Below are 27402 nucleotides of genomic sequence, written 5' to 3'. Positions count from 1 at the left end.
ATGCCATTCTCCTGCCTCAGCCTCCCGAGTAGCTGGGACTACAGGCACCTGCCACCACGCCCGGCTAATTTTTTGTATTTTTAGTAGAGACGGGGTTTCACCATGTTAGCCAGGATGGTCTCGATCTCCTGACCTCGTGATCTGCCTGCCTCGGCCTCCCAAAGTGCTGCAATTACAGGTGTGAGCCACTGTGCCTGGCCGAATAATCTTTTTATACAAATTTGTTTCATGTTCCTAATATTTTGTTCTTTTTTATTAAGTAGTATTCCATGGTATATTTAGATTTTAAAGAAACTGCCAAACCTAGAGTGGCTGTACCATTTTATTTACATTCTCACCAGCTGTGTATGAGATGTAGTTTCTCTGTAATCTTGTCAGCATTTTGTATTGTCACTATTTTTTATTTTGGATGTTCTAATACTTGTGTGGTGATCATGGCCTTAACTTGCATATGCATTTCCCGGATGGCTAGTGATGTTGAACATCTTTTCACTTGCTTATTTGGCCAGTCACACATCCTCCCTTATTTGCCATCCGTATAGCCTCATGGTTTAAATATTTTTTCAGGTCTTTTGTCTATTTTTTTATTTGAGTTTTTTTTATGTTGAGCTTTGAGATTTCTTTACATATTCTAGATATGAGTTCTTTGTCAAATATGCGGTTTGAAAATATTTTTCCCAGTCTGTAGCTTGTCTCTTTATCTATTTTTTTTTAATTTTTTAAAATTTTTTGATACAGAGTCTCACTCTGCTGCCCAGGCTGCAGTGCAGTGGTACAATCCTGGCTCACTGCAACCTCCACCTCCTGGGTTCAAGCGATTCTCCTGCCTCAGCTTCCAGAGTAGCTGGGATTACAGGCACGCACCACCACACCCAGCTAATTTTTGTATTTTTAGTAGAGACGGGGTTTCACTATATTAGCCAGGATGGTCTTGAACTCCCAACCTCAGGTGATCTGCCCACCTTGGCAGATCAACCCCAAAGGGCTGAGATTATAGGATCATGCTTTTAGTGCCATATGTAAAACTTTTCACCAAGTCCTAAGATTTTCTCATGTTATCTTCTAAAAGTTTTACATTTAAGTTGTACATTTAACTCTACGATCCATTTTGAGTTAGTTTATTTATTATTATTTTCTTATTTTTATATTTTTTTCTTTATTTTATTTCTGGATCATCTCATGCCGAAGTACTGAGTTAGTTTTGTTAGCAGATGTGAGGCAGAAAAAGAAATAAAAGTCACAGATAAGGGAAAAGAAAGTCAATTTAATGGGACAGAATTTAATCACTAAAAATAATTTTAAAACCATTGAGAATAGAAAGTTTTATGATAATATTAAGTTTAAAAAACTGAATAACTAGGATTTCAGCATTACAAAAAAAGTATGGATGGAATCAGAAAACATGAAAAGAAAGTGAAAATAATTTGAGTGCCGAAGTAAGATTTCTTACCTACATGCTGACTCAGTGCCTGAACAACATTTGTAGCAGCCGCATAGATGCCTGGATTCTTGGAATTCAGATTGTTATCCACTATTGCTGGAATTAGCATGTTGATTATAGGAGATAAGTGGTCTCTAAGTAGAGGAATCATTTTGTGCATTGTTTCCAGAGCCACCAGATTTACTTTACTATTAGAATCATGAAGTCGAGATTTAAAAGCATCAAAAATCTGAAAATAAATTGGTAAATTATTTAAAGTAAAATTATTTTTATAGCTATTGTATTTATAAGTATCTTGGCATGTCATAATATTTCTCCTACTTTACTCAGTTTAAATATATACACAACATCCTATTTTGCCTGAACTTGGATAACAGGAACTTTATAAAAATTTGGGTACTAAATCTAAGTGTCAAATCTTCTTGTAACAAAAAGAGAAGGCCTCAAAAATCACCCCAAAAGACATCCTAATAAAGGCCGAAAAATGTGGCTCAGTAGGCAGATGACTGACTGACTGACTGTAAATATGATAAACATCTTGTTTTCTGGAAGATGGAGGTTAGCTTAGCTAACTCTAAGAACTTAGAAAAGTTTCTGTTTTTATCTCTTTTCACACTAGAAGTAGACTTGCAAGTTTTACTGTGGAGATTTAACCTAGTTTCAGTTTAGGTTTATTATGAAAATTTTAGATGCAATTTCAGAGTTAAATTTGTATTATTATCTCTTAACCTGAAAACTTTTAACAATAATTCCTTGCTCTTCAGAATCCTTAACTTTCATAAACTCAAGATATAATAAAGTGAATGCTAAACAATCCTTTAGTCATGTCAGGTGAGTGAAGAGCTACTCTATGAGCTGAGACTATTCACTAATAATTTCTAATACTTATTTATTATTTTTCATGTTAAGAATAATCTTCCCAAGAGATTTATTTTTACTCAATAGATATCAGAAAATATAACTTTCTGGCTCCCATGACATGGTAATATGGTTCTTTTCTTCAGAAAACTGAGACAATACCATGAGAAGTAAAGAGTACTTATGGTATGTTTGCCAAGTATAATGCACATTACACAAATTTAAAATGAAATTTAATTAATAAATTACTAATAGAATTAACTGAACTAAATTCTGATCAAGCAAAAATAATCTATGCGCTGACATGATGAATATTTATTAATATTTCCCTTTCTTTTGCTTATTGTCTTCCTAAAGATAGGTACACAGGAGCCAGTATATAGAGATTTCTAACCCACATATGGAAAGTTTTATTATCTGTTCTAAAGCAATATCAAGTCTCTTATCTGTCTTTGCTTTTTAAAAATATGTATTGATTAATTCAACATATATTTACTAGATGCCAGGTTCTGAGAGCTCTGAGAATATAGCAGTTTCAAGGAGCTTACCATCTTGTGGCAGGATTCAGACTAATAAATAGCTATCCTCTTACTTTGTTTCAGTGACTTTGAGTTGTTCTAGTATGCTTTTAACCTAGCAAAACCTAGAAAATCCATTCTTTTCACTAAGCTTATTTTAACACTTGAGAATTATATATATATATATATGATATGTATATAAGTAATTTATTAGTTACATTCCATTTTAAATTTGTGTAATTTGTATATAGATATAGAGAGAAGGTATATAAAACACTAAGATTTAGGGCAATGTTTTAAACTGATAAACTTCATTTGACATAGATTTCAAATGAAAATAAATTTTTATTTTCTTTTTGGTAGAGACAGGGTCTTGCTATGTTGCCCAGGCTGGGCTTGAACTTTGAACTCCTAGCCTCAAGAGATCCTTCTACCTTGGCTTCCCAAAGTGCTTGGATTACAGGCGTGAGCCACCATACCCACCTTAAAATTAATTTTGACAAGTCCTTACCTTCACAATGTTTCCAACAACAAGGTCTTGATTATTTTCTGTATCTGATAAAAGCTGCTTAATCCCATTAATACGATCACGAAAGTCTTTTGCATTTAATAAGCCAGTTATGAGTTTAAGGTACTCAGCACTTTCTAAGGAATTATGAGGGACTGATTTTCTGGTGACTTCACGAACTTCAGTTACAGCTCTAAAGTGAAAGAAAGGTGAAGGTAATTTCATTTGTACTTTCCTATAAAAACTATTATACAAACATAATTTAAAAATCTCATTATGCATTCATTTTCCAAAATGCATAAAATGCAAAAAACTGTGACTAACCCATAGCCACAGTATCTCTCTTGGGGGTCCCCAGGATCTCCCCTGGATTTGGATATTTGCTAGGAAGACTCGTAAGAGTTAGCCTATACTTTTACTCATGGCTAAAATTTATTACAGCAGAAGGATACCAAACAAAATCAGCTGAGGGAACAGGTGCACAAGTCAAAGACCAGAGGAAACCAGATCTAAGCTTTTAAGAGTCCTTTCCCAGTAGAGTCGCACAGAACACAATTCCTTCAGCAATGAGTTATGACAACATATGTGAAATGTTGTCTACCAAGTAAGCTTATTAGAGGCCTCATGTCTAGAGTTTTCACTGGGAGCTGGTAATGTAGGGACTGTCTGCCTAGGACATACCAAAATTCCAGACTCCCAGAAGGAAACCAGGCCTCCACCATAAACCATATTGTTTGCCCAAACAATTTAGGCACAGTAAACTATCTTATCAGTTAGGGCATAGTGGGAGTCCTCTTGAAATCCTAGTTTCCCATGTCAGCGAAGAGCTAACCTTGCAAGCAGCCTTTTTTAGGGATAGCAGTCTCAGGACTGCAATGTTAACTTTTTTCTGAACAGCTTCCTTGCCCGTTGAGATCTAGATAAATTACCTTGAACCTCTTTCAAAAAACTCATCCTCCAGAGAAGATTAAGTGAACCACTCTTATGAGGAATAATTGAAATCTTTCCAAAACCTAAGTTCCCAGATGTCAACCAATGGGCAATCTCTCTAAGCAGGCCTTTCTAAGAATAGCAGTCTTGGGCCCTGTTATGTTAACTCTTTCCTGCAAAGTATCCGTGAGAACACTCATGGGACAACGAGAAACTAGAGACCAGCAGGAATTATTATGGCAATGACAGTATTCATAGCATAATATTTTTCGTGGCTATAAAGGGGTAACTCAATGTGGTAGATCCAGCTTGTCCATCCCATGGTCTGCAGGTCGCATGTGGCCCAGGACAGCTTTAAATGCAGCCTAACACAAATTCATAAATTTTCTTAAAACATTATGAGATTTTTGTGTATATGTGAATGTTTTTTCTTTTGTTTTTTTGTTTGTTTGTTTGTTTTTTTGTTTTTTTGTTTTTAGCTCATCAGCCATCATTAGTGTTGGTGTATTTTATGTGTGGCCAAGACAATTCTTCTTCCAATGTGGCAAGGGAAGCAAAAGATTGGACACCCCTGTTTAGATGATCATACTTTTGAAACTAAAGAGTCATGCAAAGTGACAGGTAGGTTGGTTGGTCAATCTGTCTGTCTATCTATTTTAGATGCAGAGTCTCACTCTATCTTTCTATCTATTTTATTTTTTTAATTTTTAATTTATTTTTGAGAAAGAGTCTCACTTTGTCACCCAGGCTGCAGTGCAGTGGCATGATCTTGGCTCACTGCAAGTAAGCTCAATGTAAGTATATTGTAAGGTTCTTACGTTATACTTAAAGTGGTCTAATACTATTTGAAAGTATACTGTGAGACAGTAAAGATGCACATTATAATATTATAAAGTCTAGATCAACCACTTTAAAAAAGGAACAAAAAGATACAGCTAATGAAGGAAATACATGAAATACCAAAATGCACACACACACACTCACACCCCCTACCTCTCAATCAATCTTATACCAAGCACAAAAAGAAGAAAAAGAAACAGAAAATATAAGACAAATAGAAAAACACTATCAAAATGAGAGGCTTAAATTCAACCATGCGAATAACTACTTTAAACCTAAATGGTCAAATACCCTGATTAAAAAGCAGAGACTGTTACATTGGTAATAAGACAAGACTCCAACCTGGGCAACAAATTGAGACCTCATCTGTACAAAAAATACAAAAAACTAGCTGAGTGACAGGGTAGGGGTGGCATGGGCTTGTAGTCCCAGGTACTCGGGAGGCTAAGGTGGGAGGACACTTGAGCCCTGGGAGGTCGAGGCTGCAGTGAGCCATGATCACGTCATTGCACTCCAGCCTGGATGACAGAGCAAGACCCTGCCCTCAAAAAAGACAAGACTGAGTCACGTACTGCCTAGAAAAATGCTCTTTAAAAAGACAAAAGCTGGGCATGGTGGCTTACACCTATAATCCCAGCACTTTGGAAGACCGAGGCTGGAGGATTACTTGAGCCCAGGAGTCAACACCAGCCTGGGCAACATAGCAAGACCCCATCTCTTTTTATTAAAAATTAATAAAAAATATATTTTTTAATTAAGAAGACATACCAGGAAATACAAGCAAAAACCACAATGCATTAAAGAAAAATTATTTTCACCCTTGTTAAAATGGTAAGAAAGACTTTATTCAAGAGGGATCATGACTACTACAATAAGGGAGAACAACTGTTCTTAACTCTGACTATAGTAAAGACAGATAGGGATTTATGGCCCACAACCAGAGTGGGGGGTGGGGGTCAGTGGATAGAAAATTACTAAGAGGAGACATTAAAAAGTAGGAAGTTTCTTGCAAAACTGGCCTAATAAGATGTGTGCTAAAGGAAGGCCAAAGACTTATACATCAAAGGTGGTGGGGGTGAGGAACTTGATCAGATATCAAGGGTGATAACATATCAAAGGAAGGAGAGATGAGCTAGCAGGATACCTTGCTAAGACTGGGTTAGGCAGGTCAAGGACAGGGCCCAAGGTCAAGGCCGAATTGAAAATAGGGCTCAGAGAAGCAAGTCTACAGTTTGGTCCAGAAGAATCTTTGTCGGGCCAGAAGCCAGTGGCTCACGCCTGTAACCCCAGCACTTTGGGAGGCCGAGGTGGGTGGATCACAAGGTCAAGAGATGGAGACCATCCTGGCCAACATCGTGAAACCCTGTCTCTACTGAAAATACAAAAATTAGCTGGACATGGTGGCACGTGCCTATAGTCCCAGCTACTCGGGAGGCTGAGGCAGGAGAACTGCTTGAACCTGGGAGGCAGAGGTTGCAGTGAGATCACGCCACTGTACTCCACCTTGGGCAACAGTGCGAGACTCTGTCTCCAAAAAAAAAAGAAAAAAAAACTTTGTCAAATGAGATACTAGTTTATAGCCACTGAAATAATCACAAGTATTGGTGAGGATGTGAAAAAATTGAACCCTTTTACACTACTGGTGAGATGTAAAATGGTGGCACTTTGGAAAAACTTTCTGCTGGTTCTTCAAAAGATTAAACATAGAGTTATCATATGATCCAGCAATTCCACTCCTACACATCCAAGAGAACTGAAAACATATGTCCACAACAAAACCAAACTGATGAATGGATAAACAATGTGTGCTATATCCATATACGGATGAATGGAATAGTATTTGCCCATAAAAAGGAATGAAGTATTGATAAATGCTATAACATGGAAGAGCCCTTGACATTTTGATTAAAAAAAAATGGATAAGCCTTAATATAAACGTAAGTATAAGAAGCCAGTCACAAAAGACCACATATCATATGATTTCCTTTATATGAAATGTCCAGAATAAGCAAATCCATAGAAACAGAAGACAAACTGCCTAGGGCTGGGGAAGGGAAGATTGTTGAGAAATGGGGCATGACTGCTAATAAGTATGAGATTTCTTTTAAGGTGACAACAATATTCTAAAATTATGATGGCAGTTACACAACTCAATGAATAAACTCATGCTCCTCGATTTGCAATGGAGTTACATCCCGATAAACCCACTGTATGTTGAAAATATTTTAAGTCAAAAATGCATTCAATACATCTAACCTACTGAACATCATAGCTTAGTCTAGCCTACCTTAAACGTGTTCAGAATACTTACATTATCCTATACTGGGGCAAATAATCTACCACAAAGCCGATTTTATAATGCATAATTTATTGAATATTATACTGAAAGTGAAAAACAGAATGATTGTATGAATACTCAAAGTACAGTTTCTACTGTACTAAATGCATACTGCTTTTGCACCATTGTAAGGTTGAAAAATCGTAAGTTGAACGATCCTAAGTTGGACACCATGTGTACTAAAAAACATTGAATTGCATGTCTTAAATAGATGAATTATATAGTAGGTGAATTACGTCTCCGTAACACTGTAATTTAAAGAAAGACATACCATGCAAATCTTCTATCAAAAGAAAACTAAAATAGTCTACTAACATAGACTTCAGGACAAAGAATATTACCAGCGATAAAGGTACTTAATAATGACAAAAGGACCAATTTATCAGAAATCACAACTATCCTCAATGTATTTAAACGTAATCACAGTGGATCAAAATACATGAAGCAAAAAGTGATACAACAGAAAGCATAAATAAATCCACAAATACAATGGGGATGTCAATACTCCTATCTCAGCAATTGATAGAACAAGTAGAAAAAAACCAGTAAGATTATAGAACACTTGAATAATAACCGACTTACCCTAACTGACATTTTATAGAATACTAAATTCAACAAGAGCAGAATGTACATTCTTTCAAGTAGATATAAAATAGTCAGTAATATAGAACACATGCTGGGCCATAAAACAAGTCTCAAGAAGTTTAAAAGAACTAGAATCCTATGGAGCATGTTCAATGACAGAGCAGAACTAAATTTAAAATCATTAACAAAACGATATTTAGAAAATCTCCAAATATTTGAAAATTAAACACACTTCTAAATAGCACCTGTATTAAAGAAGAAACCACAAGGGATTATTCAGCATTATCCCAATACCAAATCCAAAGACATTCTAAGACAAGGAAACTAAAGACCTCATGATTATAGACACAAAAATACTTAAATAATTTTAGTAAATAAAACCCAGTAATATATTAAAAATATGACACATCATCATCACCAAGTGGGGTTAATCCAAGGAATACAAGTTATCATTTTTAATAACATAATTCACAATAGTAACAAAATAAACAAAAAATATAATTATCTTAATAGATGCTGGAAGGGCATTTGAGAAAAATTCAATACTCATTCATGATTAAAAACTCACAAACTAGAAGGAAACTTCATTAATTTGATAAAGAGCTTTCTATGAAACCTACAGCTAATATCATACACAGTGGTGAAATGCTAAACATTTTGTCCCAAAGATCAGGAATAAGGTAAAGATGTCTGTTATTACTTCTATTTAACATTATATTTGATATTCTAACCAGTACAATATTAAGGTAGGAAAAATAAATTAGATGCATACAGATTTGAAAGGAGGAAATGAAATACAAGAAGATCCTGGAGAATCATTTGCTGACAGAAAGTAAATGGATGGGGCATGTTGTAAAAGCACAGCAGCCAACCCGAGGGAGCTCCTAAAGCTAGAACCATTTGAAGAGGGAAATAATGGCAGTATTCGATTGATTATACCCCACAGAATAAAATAGAAATCCATTAGTCTTCACGAATATAAATGAATATTTGCATAAATAAACATATGAAGGAAATGGAACAGTTTTTCTGTAAAGAAAAAAATCAACCAATGAATATAGAAGAAATCAAGAAAATAGATCATTATTAGGCAAAAAACCATGTACTAATTGCTGTAGGCAAAATCTCTCAGTGGTGGATAAAATTAGTGGGCATATGTATGATGAGAAATAGGATATTTACACAGTCTCAAAGTTTCCAAAGATATCTATTAACTATAAATGGAAAAATAGTACAGTGCCTAGCAGAAACCACCATAAGCTAATGATCAAAGTTATCAGTAGTAAGACATAACAACATCATGTACCTTGTGATGTAATACAGTGAGAAGGGTACAACATCACTTCTGTGGTGTTCTTGCATAACTTCTTTTAATTGTGAGAAAATATCAGATAAACCCAACTTGAGAAATATCTATGAAATAACTTAAGTGTTTAGAAAAGGCCTCCCACACAGTATGCTCTGAATAGATGTTAAGAAAGCATTTTTTAATGGGTTCCAAAAAACATTTTTTGACCAAGATATCTGATCCAGGATCTTATGAGATTATATAATATCAAGGTAGAAAAATTACCAATTCTTATTTAGTAGGTCTGGAAGGAGAATAACATTTTGCATTTCTGGCTGGGTGTGGTGGCTCATGTCTGTAATCCTAGCACTTCTGGAGGCCAAGGTGGGTGGATCACCTGAGGTCAGGGGTTCAAGACCAGTCTGGCCAACATGGTGAAATCCTGTCTCTACTAAAAATACAAAAATTAGCGGGGTGTGGTGGCACACGCCTGTAGTCCCGGCTACTTAGGAGGCCAAGGCAGGAGAATCACTGGAACCCAAAAGGCGGAGGTTGCAGTGAGCCAAGATCCTGCCACTGCACTCCAGTCTGGGTGACAGAGTAAGACTCCATCTCAAAAAAAAAAAAAAAAAAAAAGGCCAGGTGCAGTGTCTCATGCCTGTAATCCCAGCACTTTGGGAAGCTGAGATGGGCAGATCACAAGGTCAGGAGATCGAGACCATCCTGGCTTACACGGTGAAACCCCGTCTCTACTAAAAATACAAAAAAAAAAAATTAGCTGGTTGTGGTGGCGGGTGCCTGTAGTCCCAGCTACTCGGGAGGCTGGGAAAGGCGAATGGCATGAACCTGGGAGGTGGAGCTTGCAGTGAGCCGAGATCACGCCACTGCACTCCAGCCTGGGCGACAGAGCGAGACTCCATCTCAAAAAAAAAAAAAAAATTGCATTTCTAAAAAGCTCCTAGGTGATGTCAATGTGGCTGTTTTGTGGGCTGTACTTAAAATATCAAGGTCCCAAAGCATATATTTTCACATACATCTTTATTTTTTATGTCATTACTTTAGTTTATGAAATATTTCAAAGATAAACAAATACAGAAAATATGAGAGATACCTATGTATACTATGAATATGATGTATTCGTATAATTTTTCAATAGTGTTTGTTTTTTGTTTTGTTTTGTTTTTTTGAGACAGTCTCGCTCTGTCGCCCAGGTTGGAGTGCAATGGAGCAATCTCAGCTCACTGCAACTTCCGCCTCTGCCTCCTGGGTTCAAAGGATTCTCCTTGCCTCAGCCTCCCGAGTAGCTGGGATTACAGGCGTGCGCCATCACGTCCAGCTAATATTTTGTATTTTTAGTAGAAACGGGGTTTCTCCATGTTGCCTAGGCTGGTCTTGAACTTCTGAGCTCAGGCAATCCATCCACCTCAGCCTCCCAAAGTGCTAGGATTACAGGTGCATACCACTGCACCCAGCCAATAGTGTTTAAAATATATTTAAAGCCAGATGTGGTGGCTCATGCTTGTAATCTCAGCAGTTTGGAAAGCTAACGTGGGAGGATCCCTGAAGCCCAGGAGTTTGAGTCCATCCTGGGCAACATATTAGCCAGGCATGGTGGTGTGCACCTGTGGTCCCAGGTACTCCAGTGGCTAAAACAGGATTGCTTGAACCCAGGAGGTCGAGGCTGTGGTGAGATGTGATCACACCACTGCACTCCAGACCTTGTCTCAAAATGAAGTAAAATAAAATAAAAATAAAATATATTTAAAAACAGAACAAAGAGGTCATAGTAATAATTTTGAAATAAGCAAATGTTAATAGACTTTGTCATCACTATACTGGCCCTATAAGAAATACCCAAATGGGCCCTAAACATGGAAACAAAGGTCGATATTTGCTATCATAAGAACATAAGAAAGTATAAAACTCATAGGTCATATAAAGCAATCATATAAAGGAGGAAGAGAAAGGAATCAAATGGCAACATGACAAAATTCCACCAAACCACAAAAACAAACAGAGAAAAAGAAAGAAACAAATAATTTATAAAACAGGGAGATAACACTTAACAATATGACAGGAACAAAATCTCACATATCAGTATTAACCTTGAATGCAAATGGATTAAATGCTCTACTTAAAAGTTACAGATTGGCAAACTGGATAAAAAACATGATCCAACTATATGCTGCTTATAAAAAACTCACTCTAGCTGAAAAGACACATAGACTAAAATTAAAGGGGTAGAAAAAGATATTCTAGGCTGGGCATGGTGGCTCACGCCTGTAATCCAAGCACTTTGGGAGGCCAACACAGATGGATCATGAGGTCAGGAGTTTAAGACCAGCCTGGCCAACATAGTGAAACCCCGTCTCTACTAAAAGTACAAAAATTAGCCAGGCATGATGGTGTGTGCCTATAGTCCCAGCTACTAGGGATGCTGAGGCAGGAGAATCCCTTGAACCTGGGAGGGGGAGGTTGCAGTGAACTGAGATCGTGCCATTGCACTCCAGCTTGGGCAATTGTGTGAGACACTGTCTCAGAAAAAAAAAAAAAAGATACTCTACATAAATGGAAGCCAAAAGTGATCAGGTGTAGCTATGTTTACATCAGATAACACAACCTTCAAAACAAAAACAGTAAAAAAAAGACAAAGAAGGGATGATAATGATAAGGGATGAATTCAGCAAGAAGCTATAACAATCCCAAATATATATGCACCCAACACTGGATCACCCAGATTCATAAAACAAATATTTACTAGACCTAAAGAAAGAGACAGCAAAACAATCCTGTTTTGAGTGTGGACTTCAACATTCCACTCACAGTACTAGGCAGATTATTGAGACAGAAAATTAACAAAGAAACACTGAACTTAAATTGGACTTTAGACCAAATGGACTTAACAAACATTTACAGAACATTTGACCCCAAAACTGCAGAATATACATCTTTCTCATCAGCACATGGAACATTCTTCAACACAGACCATATATTAGGTCACATAATAAGTCCCAACAAATTTTTAAAAACTGAAATCAAATCAAGTATCTTCTTAGAGCACAACAGAATAAAACTAGAAATCAATACCAAGATGAAATTTAGGAACTATACAAATACATGGAAATTAAACAACATACTCCTGAACGACCACAGAGTCAATGACAAAAATTTAAAACATTTTTTGAAGTAAATGAAAAGGGAAACACAAAATACCAAAACCTGTGGGATACAGCAAAAGCAGTGTTAAGAGGGAAATTTATAGCATTAAATGCCTACATGAAAAAAGTAGAAAGTACTTCGTGAGGCTGAGGCAGGAGGATTGCTTGAACCCAAGAATTTGAGGCTGCAGTGGGCTATGATGATGCCACTACACTTCACCCTAGGCAACAGAGTGAGACCCTGTCTCTATAAAAAAAAATAAACAACAAAAAAGTAAAAAGATCACAACTTAACATCACACTTCAAGGAACTAGAAAAACCATAATAAAACAAACCCCCAAGGTTAGCCAAACAAAATAAGTAACAAAGATCAGATGAGAACTAAATGAAATAACCCCCATACCCCCCAAGATTCATCAATGGTTCTTCAAAAAGATAAAATTAATAAATTGCTAGCTAGCTTAAGACAGAAGATCCAAATAAACAAAATCAGAAAGGAGACATTAGGACTGATTCGACAGAATAAACAAGGGATCATCAGAGACTATTATGAGCAACTACATTTCAATTCCTGGAAACATACAACCTCCCAAGATTGAACTAGGAAGAAACAGAAATCCTGAACAGACCAGTGAGTAGTGAGAATGAATCAGTAAGCAAAAATACCCCACAGGACAAGATGGGTTCACAGTCGAATTCTACCAAATGTACAATAAACAAACAAACAAACAAATAAATAAATAAATAAATAAAACAAAAACTTATACCAATCATCCTGAAACTTTCCAAAAATTGCAGAGGGGGAATCTGCCCTAAATTATTCTATGAGGCCAATATCACCCTGATACCAAAACAAGGCAAAGACACAACAAAAGACGAAAGCTACAGACTAACATCCCCTAAAAATATAGATGTAAAAATCCTCAACAAAATACTAGCAACAACAGCACGTCAACAAGATAAAATATCAGGATCAATTGGGTTTTATACCAGGGATGCAAGGATGGTTTAACACACGGAATTAAAAAAATATGATACATCACACAAACATAGCTAAGGACAAAAACCATATGATTATCTCAAAGGAAGCAGAAAAAGCATTTGATAAAATTCATCATCACTTCATGATAAAAATCTTCAACAAAATAGGCACAGAAGGAACATACCTCAACATAATAAAGGCCATATACAATAAACCCACAGCCAACATCATACTAAACAGGAAAAAGCTGAAAGCATTCCAAGAACTGGAAAAAGTCAAAGATGCCCACTTTCACCACTTCTATTCAACACAGTACTATAAGTCCTAGATAAAGTAATCATGCAAGAGAAAAAAATAAAAGGCACCCAACTGCAAAAGTCAAATTATCCCTGTTTGCTGATGATATGATCTTATATCTAGAAAACCCCAAAGACTCCACCAAAAGACTTAGATTTGATAAGCGAATTCAGTAAAATGTCAAGATACAAAATCAACTTAAAAAAATCAATAGCATTTCTATATACCAATAAGGAGTAAGCTGAGAAACAAATCAAGAAGGCAATCCCACTTATAATAACTAAAAAAGAAATAAAATACCTAGGAGTATATTTTTAACCAAGGAGGTAAAAGATCTCTACAAGGAAAACTAAAAAACGCTGACAAAAGTTGTAGATGACACAAACAAATGGAAAAACATCCCAGGTTCATGGATCAGAATAATTAAAACGACCATACTGCCAAAAGCAGTCTACAGTCTGAATGCAATCCCTATCAAAATACCAATATCATTTATCACAGACTTAGAAAAAACAATCCTAAAATTCGTGGCTCACTGAACCTTTTTTTGGAAGAAAAAAAAAAAAAAAGAGCCCAAGTAGCCAAAGCAATCTTTTTTTTTTTTTTTTTTTTTGAGATGGAGTCTCACTCTGCCCAGGCTGGAATCCAATGGCGTGATCTCAGCTCACTGCAACCTCCGCCTCCTGGATTCAAGCAATTCTCCTGCCTCAGCCTCCCAAGTAGCTGGGATTACAGGCACCCTCCACCATGCCCGGCTAATTTTTTGTAGTTTTACTAGAGACGGGGTTTCACTACGTTGGCCAGGCTGGTCTTGAACTCCTGACCTCGTGATCCACCCGCCTCAGCATCCCAAAGTGCTGGGATTACAGGTGTGAGCCATGGCGCCCAGCCAGCCAAAGCAACCTTAAGCAAAACCAACAATGCTAGAGGCATCACATTACCTGGCTTCAAATTGCACGATAAGGCTATAAAACCCAAACAACATGGTACTGGTCTAAAAACAGATACATACATTAATGGAACAGAATAGAGAACCCAGAAATAAAGCCACATATCTACAACCAACTGATCTTTGACAAAGCTGACAAGAACATACATGGAGGAAAGAGCACTCTTTTCAATAAATGATGCTGAAAAAATTAGATTGCCATATGCAGAATGAAACAGTATCTCTCACCTTATATAAAAATCAACTAAATGGATTAAAGACTTAAATTTGGGACCTACATTTATAAAAATACAAGAAGAAAATCTAGGCAGTACTCTTCTGGACATTGGTCTATGTAAATAATTCATGACTAAGACCTCAAAATCACAGGTAACAAAAACCACCAGGCCCGGCTAATTTTTGTATTTTTTTGGTAGAGATAGGGTTTTGCCATGTTGCCCAGGCTGATCTCGAACTCCTGAGCTCAAACAATTCTGCCTGCCTCAGCCTCCCAAAGTGCTTGGATTACAGGTGTAAGCCACCACTTCTGGCCTTCCAAATCCTTGTAATGCTTTCATTTTCTAAAGGTTTTTTTTCCCCTTTAACCATAATTATGTATTACTTTACAATCGGGGGAAAAATAAAGGCTATAAATTTTTTAAAAATTAATCAGAGTTGTCCAAAATAGGCCTAACATCGACAAGTTCAATAACACTAAAGCATTGCTAATGTCCAGTGCAAATAAAAGCAAGTTGCTGTAAATATATAATTGCCTTATTAAATCTAATTACCTCACACTTTCTGGATCCTAAGCAAACTTTTAAAACTCCATTAAATTTTGGCAAATACCCCTGGGGTAGTTTATGAAAACATCCAAATGAGACTACTATCACAAGGGAGTAATTTCTCTGATGAGGACTATTACATCATCTTACCTTTCAGCTGAATTGAAAGCATCTCTAGAAACAGATGATGATCTTGTATTTCCAACACTGCCAGTATGAGATCGTCTTCCTTTTGCTGAAGGAGTATCTAATGGTATCTCCCCCAAACCCTGCAAGTAAATATAAAACTAGTATAATACGAATTTTAAAACTACTAGTGAAATAATTTACACAATGTAATTTTCAAAGTAGGCATCATTGATTTTTTAAGATGGAAAGTATTTTAATAACCTGATATGCTTTAAAGAGTATGAGATACATAAAACACCTTGTAGTTAGCAGTAAATTAACAAAATACGTGACTAATGGGAAAATATATATTGACTTGTAAAAACGAGTTAAAAACTAAAAATTAATATGCTGTATTTTGGGCTGGGTGTGGTGGCTCACACCTGTAATCCCAGCACTTTGGGAGGCTGAGGCAGGTGGATCATCTGAGGTCAGGAGTTTGATACCAGCCTGGCCAACATGGGGAAACCCTGTCTCAACTAAAAGCACAAAAACTAGCTGGGCATGGTGGTGTAATCCTAGCTATTTGGGAGGCTGAGGCAGGAGAATTCCTTGAACCCAGAGGCAGAGGTTGCAGTGAGCTAAGATCGTGCCACTGCACTCCAGCCTGAGCGACAGAGCATGACTCTGTTTCAAAAAATAATAATAATAATAATATGCTGTATTTCGTAACTACTCTTCTTAAAGCTTAAAATCTATGTAGAATATATGAACACAGTCCATAAACACTGAACACTGTTGTTCCTATGCAACATTAGGAGTGTGAGAATAAACATTTTGATGAGAACTATTTAAAACTTTTCCTGTACTGGAAAGACTCACAGATGCAATCTGCTTCATTTTAGTCAGATTATTTTTTTTTGCATGGTTATATTAATAAGTTCTGATATGAACTAAGCTGAAACCTTCAGGCTCAACGGGCAGAAAAAAATGCTCTAAAATGTCTATTGCTACATTATTTTTGTAATATTATTCCTTCACAAGTGAGTCCTTATCCCAAGGTCATCAGAGAGAAATGACATAAATTACAATAGAAAAATTTTACTTTATTAAATTAAACATATTTTTAAAATAATATGTAAATAGATTACTTTTCATATTTTATTTCACTTGGTATTCTCTCAGTCACTCATTTATCAGACATTACTGAATTCCCATTATCTACCAGGACAAATAAGACATGGCATGGCTGGGCGCATTGGCTCTCGCCTGTAATCCCAGCACTTTGGGAGGCCGAGTCAGGCGGATCACCTGAGGTCAGGAGTTCAAGACAAGCCTGGCCAACATGGTGAAACCCCGTCTCTACTAAAAAATACAAAAAATTAGTTGGGCGTGGTGGTGGGCGCCTGTAATCCCAGCTACTCGAGAGGCTGAGGCAGGAGAATCGCTTGAACCCAAGAGGTGGAGGTTGTAGTGAGCCGAGATCACACCACTGCACTCTAGCCTGGTGGCACAGCAAGACTCTGTCTCAAAAGAAAGAAGAAAAAAAAAAAAAGACATTGCACTTACCCTCAAGGAGCTCCCTAAAAATGTTCTGCAGTGTGGTAATAGCTCTAATAGTGGGACATGCAAGGTAAATAAAGCAGGGACTAAACATGGTAAACATTATTATCCTCATTTTATAAAGTGAGAATTCTAGTTAGAGAAATGAAGAGGCATGTGTAAGTTACACAGTTGCTAACTGTTAGAGCTGCAATTCAAACCCATGTCTTGTTAACTCCAATAAGCCAAACTATATTCTAGCAAACATCAAGCTTCTGTGCAATAAACATTTACTTCCAAGGCTTCACAATATGTATGTCTACTTAGTATTGTAATTGTTGAAATGCTATTGCAGATATAGTCCAATAGTCCAAATGATTAACAGAGAAATAATCAAATAAATAATTATTCCTATCCTTTACCTGGATGTAAAAACAAGCTTTGCTTATAAAGCTGTTTATAAAACAAACTTTTCCCACATACCTTTTGCTGTAAGTTTCTAACAGAGTCCTTAATATATGGCAAATCTTTAGATGGGACATACTTTTCAAGCATTTTTTCAAAGTTAGGATGACACATCATGAAGAACAGCATCTTTCGACCATAATACCTGTGAGTATTTGAAAAACAGGTATATTACTTTTTAGACATTAATAAGCTCAGTTTCTGACCTTAGATGCATTGTTTCAATAGAAAAAAAACACCTATCAAACATCAAGATTACCATCCCTATATTAAATAACCATGAAAATATAGATATCCTAACTGTATAGGATACCCTAGAGGGTACAGATGGTCTCCGACTTAGAACGGTTTGACTTATAATTTTTCAACTTTATAATAGTGTGAAAGAGATATGATTCTGTGGAAACCATACTTTGAATTTTGACTTTTTCCATGGCTAGTCATATGCAGTATGACACTCTTTTAAGATGCTGGGCAGCAGCAGCGAGCCACAGCTCGCACTCAGCCATATGATCACCATACTCTACAATGTACTGTGTTGCCAGATGATTCTGTCCAAGCGTAGGCTAATGTAAGTGTTCTCAGCATGTTTAAGGTAAGGCTTGGCTACGTTATGATGTTTGGTAGGTTAGGTGTTTAAATGCACTTTTGGCTTATGATAATTCCTATTCATGATGGGTTTATTGGGATATAACCTCATTGTAAGTTAAGAAGCATCTGTGGCCAGGTACAGTGGCTCATGCCTGTAATCCCAGCACTTTGGGAGGCCAAGGCAGGTGGATCACAAGGTCAGGAGTTCGAGATCAGCCTGGCCAACATGATGAAACCCCGTCTCTCCTAAAAAAATACAAAAATTAGCCGGATGTGTTGGCGTGCTCAGGTAATCCCAGCTATTCAGGAGACTGAGGCAGGAAAATCATTTGAATCCAGGAGGTGGAGGTTGCAGTGAGCCGAGATCACACCATTGCACTCCAGCCTGGACAACAGAGTGAGACTGCGTCTCAAAAAAAAAAAAAAGCATCTGTTGGGATGCTCCCATAATCCCCGTTTAAAGTCACTGTCTTCAAATCCTTCTGCCATGTGCCAGATGGAGAGACAAAAGCTTTGATTCTATTTTTCAGGCACCCCAAGGTCCATATCAATGCTGGCATTTGGGAGAATTGTGAAGTTTTCCTCCATCCTGGGCTCCTTGCCCATTGACCATTTGCTGTCCACCTAAGGGCCAGATGTTCTGGCCTGAGTCAACCCTCCCTAGGTCCTGTATTTCTCATTCTCTGTTTTTCCCTAGCCAAAACTTACCAGGGTTCTGATTCTTCAGAATCCTATTCTTTACTACCTAAAATACACCCAAGGTTAGTTGATAAAATTGTGACTGATATGTTAATACAGGTAATAATCTCAAAAACTAGGTTTTCTTATTTATATGAATTATAAAATAATCATCTTAGCATAATACTTTAAGCCCAATGATTCTAATGGTGGAAATTCAGATATCATGGAAGTGCATACTGGAGATATTTTAGCACACAGATGTCTTATACTACTTCAAAATAGTACCACACTATTCATCTTCAATGAGGCCGGGCCCTAAAATAAATCACAGTTACACTTTTACTCACAACTTGGAATATATGGCACAAAAAGAACCAGAGAAGAGGCTGGGCGTGGTGGCTCACACCTGTAATCCCAGCACTTTGGGAGGCCAAGGCAGGTGGATCACCTGAGGCCAGGAGTTAGAGACTAGCCTGGCCAACATGGTGAAACCCCGTGTCTACTAAAAATACAAAAATCAGCCAGGCATGGTGGCACATGCCTGTAATCCCAGCAACTTAGGAGGCTGAGGCATGAGAATCGCTTGAACCTGGGAGGTGGAGGTTGCAGTGAACTGAGATTGCACCACTGCCCTCTAGCCTGGGTGACAGAGTCTTGGGGGAAAAAAAAGGAACGAGAAAAAGGCAGGCTTTTGTGGGTTTTGTGGATTGGGGGGATACAGGATGATCTTAAGACCACCCGTCTTGACCAGGCGCAGTGGCTCACACCTATAATCCCAGCACTTTGAGAGGACAAGGTAGGTGGACTGCTTGAGCCCAAGAGTTCAAGACCAGCTTCAGCAACATGGCAACACCCCATCTCTACAAAAAATACAAAACTTAGCCAGGCATGGTGACACACGCCTGTAGTCCCAGCTACTCGGGAGGCTGAGGTGGGAGGATCACTTGAGCTCAGGAGGTGGAGGTAGCAGTGAGCCGAGATTATACCACTGTACTCCAGCCTGGGCTAAAGAGCAAGACCCTGTCTCCAAAAAGAAAAAGATCACATATCTCAACGTGACCCCTTCAAATGTAATGAAATTGCAGGAAGAGAAGTGATGTCAGAGAATAAATATTACCTTTCTCCACAACCAGAATAAGGTCTATATCCAGATAAGTAGCTCCTAATCAGTTATATTTCCAAGGGCAATTCTAATGTTTAGCCTGGAATGTTAAGGACTCTAGGTCTATTACAGGGGGCCCAATGATATGAGAAAGGCTAAAACAAACAAGTCAGCAGAGACCAGGGACACAAAATGTGAGAAATACAAAACTCGAAAATTAATTGTAACCATTTTATAATTTTATAACTTTAAATAAGAATCTAAGAAATGACAAAATGGGCTAGAAAGAATTACTATGCCATCAAGGAAAGGTTAAGTAAAGAAGCACATGAGATGGCCATTAAGAAATCTTTTTTTTTTTTAACAAGGTGATAGAGAGGGAGAAAAGAACATCTTTTATTCCTAACTAGCCTATCATGATCTAACCCTCTTGAATTTTTTTGAACATTAACGTGAGATGCAGAACTTTAAAATGGTTCCCCAAAGATGTCCTGCTCCAATCCCTAAAATTTGTGAATATAATAAGATATCACTCCCAAGATTATGTTATATCATATAGCACAGTTAACCTTAAAGTAATGACATGATCTGGTGGAATTAATCTAATCAAATGAGCCCTTAAAAGAAGAGAACTTTCTGGCCGGGTGCGGTGGCTCACACCTATAATCCCAGCACTTTGGGAGGCCGAGGCAGGTGGATCACAAGGTCAGGAGATCGAGGTGATCCTGGCTAACACGGTGAAACCCCATCTCTACCAAAAATACAAAAAATTAGCCGGGTGTGGTGGCAGGCGCTTGTAGTCCCAGCTACTCAGGAGGCTGAGGCAGAATCGCTTGAACCCGGAAGGCGGAGCTTGCAGTGAGCCGAGATGGCGCCACTGCACTTCAACCTGGGTGACAGAGCAAGACTCTGTCTCCAAAAAAAAAAAGCAGAGCGCTTTCTGTGACTGGTACAAAAAGAGGAAGTCTGAAAGATCCTATGAAGGGGAGCTCAACATGTTATTGCTGGCTTAAAAACAGAGGAGGGTTGCATGCAAAGAAATGTGAGTGGTGTTAAGGAGCTGAGCAAGGACCCTCACTGACAGCCAGCAAGGAAATGCAGACCTCAGTCTTTTTTTTTTTTGAGAAGTTTGTCTCTGTCCTGGGCTCCTTACCCATTGACCATTTGCTGTCAACCTACTGGGCGGATGTTCTGGCCTGAGTCAACCCTCTGTCTCACTCTGTCACCCAGGTTGGAATGCAATAGTGTGATCTCGACTCACTGCAACCTCCACTTCCTAGGTTCAAGCAATTCTCCTGCTTCAGCCTCCTGAGTAGCTGGGATTATAGGCACACGCCACCACGCCCAGCTAATTTTTGTATTTTTAATAGAAACGGGGTTTCATCATGTTGTTTAGGCTGGTCTTGAACTCCTGACCTCAGGTGATCCACCCGCCTCCAACTCCCAAAGTGCTGGGATTATAGGTGTGAGCCACCACGCCCAGCTGACCTCAGTCTTATAACCACAAGGAATTGAATTTGGCAAAGCCCAGCACTGCTATCACCCTGATTTTGGCCTTCTGAAACCATAGGCAGTGAACTGAGGTGAGCCATGCCAGACTTCTGACCTAAAGAACTCTAAGCCAAAAAATGTGGTTGCCTTAAGCTCCTACATTTGTGTTAAACTTTACACAGCAATGAAAAACTAATATATTTACTTTCTGTATTATCTTTAGATATAATGAGTTCCATGATATTAACTCCAGATACCTAAAGTAATGAACATCTTTGTCTTAAAATAATAAACATTTTATGTACTTCTTTACTTTAATCTTTATGACTCAGATTCTTTTAAAAAATTATCCTTTTTTTTTTTTTTTTTTTGAGATGGAGTCTTGCTCTGTCTCTAGGCTGGAGTGCAGTGGCTGAAGAGATTCTCCTGCCTCAGCCTCCCGAGTAGCTGGAACTACAGGCGCATGCCGCCATGCCCGGCTAATTTTTGTATTTTTAGTAGAGATGGGGTTTCACCATGTTGGCCAGAATGGTCTCAATCTCTTGATCTTGTGAGCCGCCCGCCTCAGCCTCCCAAAGTGCTGGGATTACAGGTGTAAGCCACCAAAACCAGCCGTTTTTTTTTTGTTTTTTTTTTTTTTGAGATGGAGTCTCGCTCTGTTTCTCAGGCTGGAGTGCAGTGGCACAATCTCAGCTCACTGCAACCTCTGCCTCCCAGGTTGGTGTGATTCTCCTGCTTCAGCCTCCTAGGTAGCTGGGATTACAGGCATGTGCCACCATGCCTGGCTAATTTTTATATTTTGAGTAGAGGCGGGGTTTTAACCATGTTCGCAGGCTGGTCTCAAACTCCTGACCTCAGGTGATCTACCTGCCTCCACCTCCCAAAGTGCTGGGATTACAGGTGTGAGCCACCGCACCCGGCCATATATCATTACTATAAAAATTTTAGATTTTATATGGGACATTACTGGTCACCTAGTCCACCCTTCCTAATTTTATAGACAAGGAAACAGAGACTAACAGAAATTAAGTAACTTGCTTAAGGACAAACAATGACGGGGACTAGAAATTTAACATAAGCATCTGACTACATCCAAAATTTCTGTCACCACCACAGCCATTATATCATCCACATCTTAATTATTGTGTTGTTTTTCTCTGACTGTTCTTAAACTTCATAAAATTGTTTTTCCAGTAAAAGCATCAGAAATTTGTGTAGTTTTCACACTGCAGATATCTCATGTTTTGTAGGATAATATATTGTTATGCATTATTCCTGTATTTTTCTTTCTTTTTTTTTTTTTTGAGACAGAGTCTCGCTCTGTCACCCAGGCTGGAGTGCAATGGCGCAATCTCGGCTCACTGCAACCTCCGCCTCCCGGGTTCAAGCGATTCTCCTGCCTCAGCCTCCAGAGTAGCTGAGATTACAGGCGCCTGCCACCATGCCCGGCTAATTTTATTGTATTTTTAGTAGAGACGGGGTTTCACCATGTTGGCCAGGCTTGTCTCGAACTCCTGATCTCATGATCCACCTGCCTCAGCCTCCCAAAGTGCTGGGATTACAGGCGTGAGCCACCACGACCCGCCTTATTCCTGTATTTTTCATGTGTACCTATTTCCTTATTTTACCTGATTGCTTGGAAAATATATCATTTTCCCCTAAATGCATTACCTTACATTTGCCCATAATGAAGTTCTTCTGCCACTTTTCTGCCCACTCACACAGTCTTGTGCCGTTTTCATGAAGTTCATCCCTGTGACTTGGCATCTCACTACCCAGAAGTATGTAGTGTCATCTGTAAATTTGGAGAATTCACTGTGCACTCCCTCAAGAATATTTACAAACTGGTTAAATAAGACCATCCCCCAGCACCAATCCCTGGGACCCCACTTCTCCATTTAGAAAATGTTCATTCTTCTTTAAACTTTCTTTCTTTTCCTACTTTTAAGCCCTTATTAATAATAGATTTAGCAAACATTAGCAGATATTCACCTGGTTTCTTGTGAACTGTCTTGAGCAAACTTAGCAGCAGCTGGTAATATGCGTTCAGCCATATCCTTTGCTGCAGATAAAATACGTTCTGGTTCCATAAATTCCAATACATCTGATAAATGCTGGGCTGTACACCTTCTTACAGCAATGTGTAAATGGCTACAAGGAGACATGATCAATTAAAACAGAGTTGTTATATAAACTATTCTCCAAAGATCTATGGATCTATGGGTTGTTTTTGTTTGTTTGTATTTTGGTTTTGTTTTTTGGGACAGGGTCTTGCTCTGTCACTGAGGCTGGAATGCAGTGATGCAATCATGGCTTACTGCAGCTTTGACCTCCTGGGTTCAAGTGATCCTCCTGCCTTAGCCTCCCAAGTAGCTGAGGCCACAGGCATGTGCCACCACACCCAGGTAATTTGATTTTATTTTTAGTACAGACGAGGTCTTACTATGTTGCCCAGGCTGTTCTCGAACTCCTGGACTCAAGGGATCTTCTCACCTTGGCCTCCCAAAGTGCTGGGATTACAGGTATGAGCCACCACGTGAGGCTAAAGATCTATCTTAAAGTTAAATGATTTAACAGCTCCTCAACAATCATCCTGTGAGTCTAAAATGTCAAATTATTTGCATTACTTATCCCTTCCCCAAAAGTTAAAAGCAAAACAAAACTGACATTTAGTTATAGATCTATGAATGTAAATAACATTATTGGAATAACAATAGGGTAACGTTATTACAATAACTTTTATTGAGCTAAAAGTAGATCTACCATTTGATCTAGCAATCCTACTACTTGGAATCTACCCAAATGAAAAGTCATTATGTGAAAAAGATACTTGCACATGTATGTTTATAGCAACAAAATTCAAAATTACAAAGATGTGGAACCAACCTAAGTGCCCATTGACTAATCAGTGGATAAAGAAAATGTTTTTTATATATATGTGTATATATATGTGTATATATGTGTATATATATACACATATATGTGTGTATATATGTGTATATATATACATATATATACACACACACACACATATATATATATATACACACACACCATGGAATACTACTCTGCCATTAAAATGAATTAAATAGTGTCTTTTGCAGCAAACTTGGATAGAGCTGGAGGCCATTATTCTAATAGTGGAGTGAAACACCAAAAACCATATGTTCTCACCTATAAGTGGCAGCTAAGTTATGAGTATGCAAAGTCATACAGGGTGATATATACAATGAACTTTATATAATGAACTTTAGAGAAAGAAGGAGAGCAGGAGGGGGGTGAGGGATAAAAACTACACATTAGGTACAATGTTCACTACTCAAGTGATGGGTGCACAAAAATCTCAGAATTCACTATTATACAATTCACCCATGTAACAAAAAACCACTTGTACCCCAAAAGCTATTGAAATAAAAATTAATGAAAAAATAATAATTGTAAGTCTCCTAAAGCCAAATTGCCTAGATGATTTTGTGTGGCAGACATTTTGCAAGGTGCCCGAGGGACAAAAGAAGTATACATATTCTATGAGAAAAATAATAAAAAATTATTCTTTTCATATTCGGCATGTAGTATAATGTTTATCTCATAGGAACTTTTTAATAAATGTTTTTTGACTGATATACTACTAAGATTTGCTTGTTTCTTTTCTACACTCCCGATTGCAACATTTCATTTTTTGTTTAAAGACATTTCAAGGTTATTTTGAACATTACCTTTGTCCACCATTGATAAGAGAAACAACTGCACGTGCAGGAGTTACATTATTAACCATAGCTCTCAATGCTTTGTCAACATCTTCTCTTATAAATGTATTTGATTCACCAGCCTTGTGCAACAAAACTTTTACTGTGGTATCTAGCTCTTGATCCATGCTCTTTTTCAAATAAGTGAAAAGATCACTTAAACAGACCACAGCAGCACGAGAAACTCCAGAACGTAAATTTTTCACCTAAAAAAAAATTCAAAATGTACATTTTGCTGATATTCTGCAAGAAAATCACTAATAATAACTTGCAAAGGAATTTTACAATTTTTTTTTTTTTTTTTTTGAGTTAGGGTCTCGCTCTGTCGACCAGGCTGGAGTGCAGTAGCATGATTTCGGCTCACTGTAACCTCTGCCTCCCAGGTCCAAGCAATTCTCATGCCTCAGCCACCTGAGTAGCTAGGATTACAGATGCACACCACCATGCCTGGCTAATTTTTGTATTTTTAGTCAAAATGGGGTTTTGCCATGTTGGGCCGACTGGTCTCAAACTCCTGGCTTCAAGTAACGTATCTTAAACCGGGCGTGGTGGCTTACACCTATAATCCCAGCACTTTGGGAGGCCGAGGTGGGTGGATCACCTGAGGTCAGGAGTTCAAGACCAGCCTGGCCAATATGGTCAAACCCTGTCTCTACTCAAAATACAAAAATTAGCCAGGTGTGGTGGTGTGTGCCTGTAATCCCAGCTACTTGGGAGACTGAGGCAGGAGAGTCTCTTGAACCTAGGAGGAGAAGGTTGCAGTGACCCGAGATCCCACCACTGCACTCCAGCCTGGGCAACAGAGCAAGACTCCGTTTCAAAAACAAACAAACAAAACCCCACATCTTAATATATATTATCTTTTGTCCTAAGAATCAACATCTATTAAGTTTCTCTTAATGTTGCAAATTAAGACATGGACTACTTTAATTAAATACAAGCCTTTTATATCATATGGTACAGAGTTGTTTAAAAATTTTAAAGGTCAAATAAACATAGCATATTTATCCTTTGTTATTCTAACAATCCTTAACTCATCTGAAAAATAAGTTTACCTCTTGAACAACTGCAAAATTTGTTTCATGCAACTTTGTGTTCAGTATCTCAGAATGAAAAGCAGCTAAGCATCTAATAAAATTCAGTCCCTCAATTTTCTTCTCCCTATGAGAAAAAGAAATGACAAGATCATTCGTTAAATGGGACTCAACTGGAACAGGATCACAAATGTCTTATTTTCTGTGTATGGAATATTGCCAAGGAAGAGGTTCAGAAACGTGAGAAAGGCTCAGAAGAAAAGTTTTGAGTTTAGCAGAGGTTGGTTCATGAGGTTGAGGGAAAGAAGCCATCTCCATAACATAAAAGTGCAATGTGGGGTGGGTGCAGTGAATCATGTCTGTAATACCAGCACTTTGGGAGGCCGAGGCAGGTGGATCAAGAGGTCAGGAGTTTGAGACCAGCCAGGCCAACATGGTGAAACGCTGTCTCTACTGAAAATACAAAAATCAGCTGGGCATGGTGGTGGACACCTGTAATCCCAGCTACTCGGGAGGCTGAGGCAGGAGAATCACTTAAACCTGGGAGGTGGAGGTTGCAGTGAGCCAAGATCGCACCACTGCACTCCAGCCTGGATGACAAAGCAAGACTCCGTCTCAAAGAGAAAAAATAAAATAAAAGTGCAATGTGAAGCAGTAGGTGCTAATGTAGAAGCTGCAGCAAGTTATCCATAAGATCTAGGTAAGGTAATAGATACAAGTAGCTACACGAAACAGCAGATATTCAATGTAAATGAAACAGCCTCCTATTAGAAGATGCCATCTAGGACTTTCAAAACCAGTATGATTCTTAGGTGCTAAATTTTCAGAATTGAAATTATGTTAGCATGCATGAAAACAACATTAATCTCCTTGTACATCTCCATCAGAGCTCCTGAGTGACCAGGTACACTGTCAATGGGCAGTAATATTTACTGTGATTGCTAAAATTACCACAGCCAGCCACTACCACCCTGATCAGTCAGCAGCCATCAACATCAGGGTAAGATCCTCCACTAGCAAAAAGATTACAACTCACTGAGGGTTCAGGTGATCAGTAGTATTTTTTAGCAATTAAGTATTTTTTAATTAAGGCATATTGATTTTTTTAGGCACAATACTACTGTGCACTTATTAGACTACATTATAGTGTAAAGATAACTTTTATATCTTTTAGATTTAAAAGAT

General features: G+C 38.0%; 1 protein-coding gene across 7 annotated transcripts in view; it reads right to left on the bottom strand.

The window, feature by feature from the left end:
* TOGARAM1 (TOG array regulator of axonemal microtubules 1) overlaps positions 1 to 27402 on the bottom strand; it is a 112329-nt gene that overhangs the window by 4338 nt on the left and 80589 nt on the right. For 5 of the 7 annotated variants that reach the window (XM_009427747.5, XM_009427748.5, XM_009427749.5 and 2 more), the window contains 7 exons: positions 26239 to 26344; positions 25154 to 25389; positions 23430 to 23588; positions 17591 to 17717; positions 15608 to 15726; positions 3329 to 3518; positions 1451 to 1670 (listed from right to left, as the gene is read on the bottom strand). In XM_009427747.5, coding sequence (XP_009426022.4) covers positions 1451 to 1670; positions 3329 to 3518; positions 15608 to 15726; positions 17591 to 17717; positions 23430 to 23588; positions 25154 to 25389; positions 26239 to 26344 — 1157 coding nt within the window. Of the gene's footprint in view, positions 1 to 1450; positions 1671 to 3328; positions 3519 to 15607; positions 15727 to 17590; positions 17718 to 23108; positions 23233 to 23429; positions 23589 to 25153; positions 25390 to 26238; positions 26345 to 27402 lie in introns of all 7 variants that reach the window. The other 2 variants (XR_010150936.1, XM_016926029.4) reach the window with 2 other exon arrangements.

Source organism: Pan troglodytes, chromosome 15 (genome assembly GCF_028858775.2).
Source record: "Pan troglodytes isolate AG18354 chromosome 15, NHGRI_mPanTro3-v2.0_pri, whole genome shotgun sequence".
NCBI lineage: Eukaryota > Metazoa > Chordata > Mammalia > Primates > Hominidae > Pan > Pan troglodytes.
The sequence above is the reverse complement of the archived record's forward strand: the minus strand, read 5'-3'. Positions and strand labels throughout refer to the sequence as shown.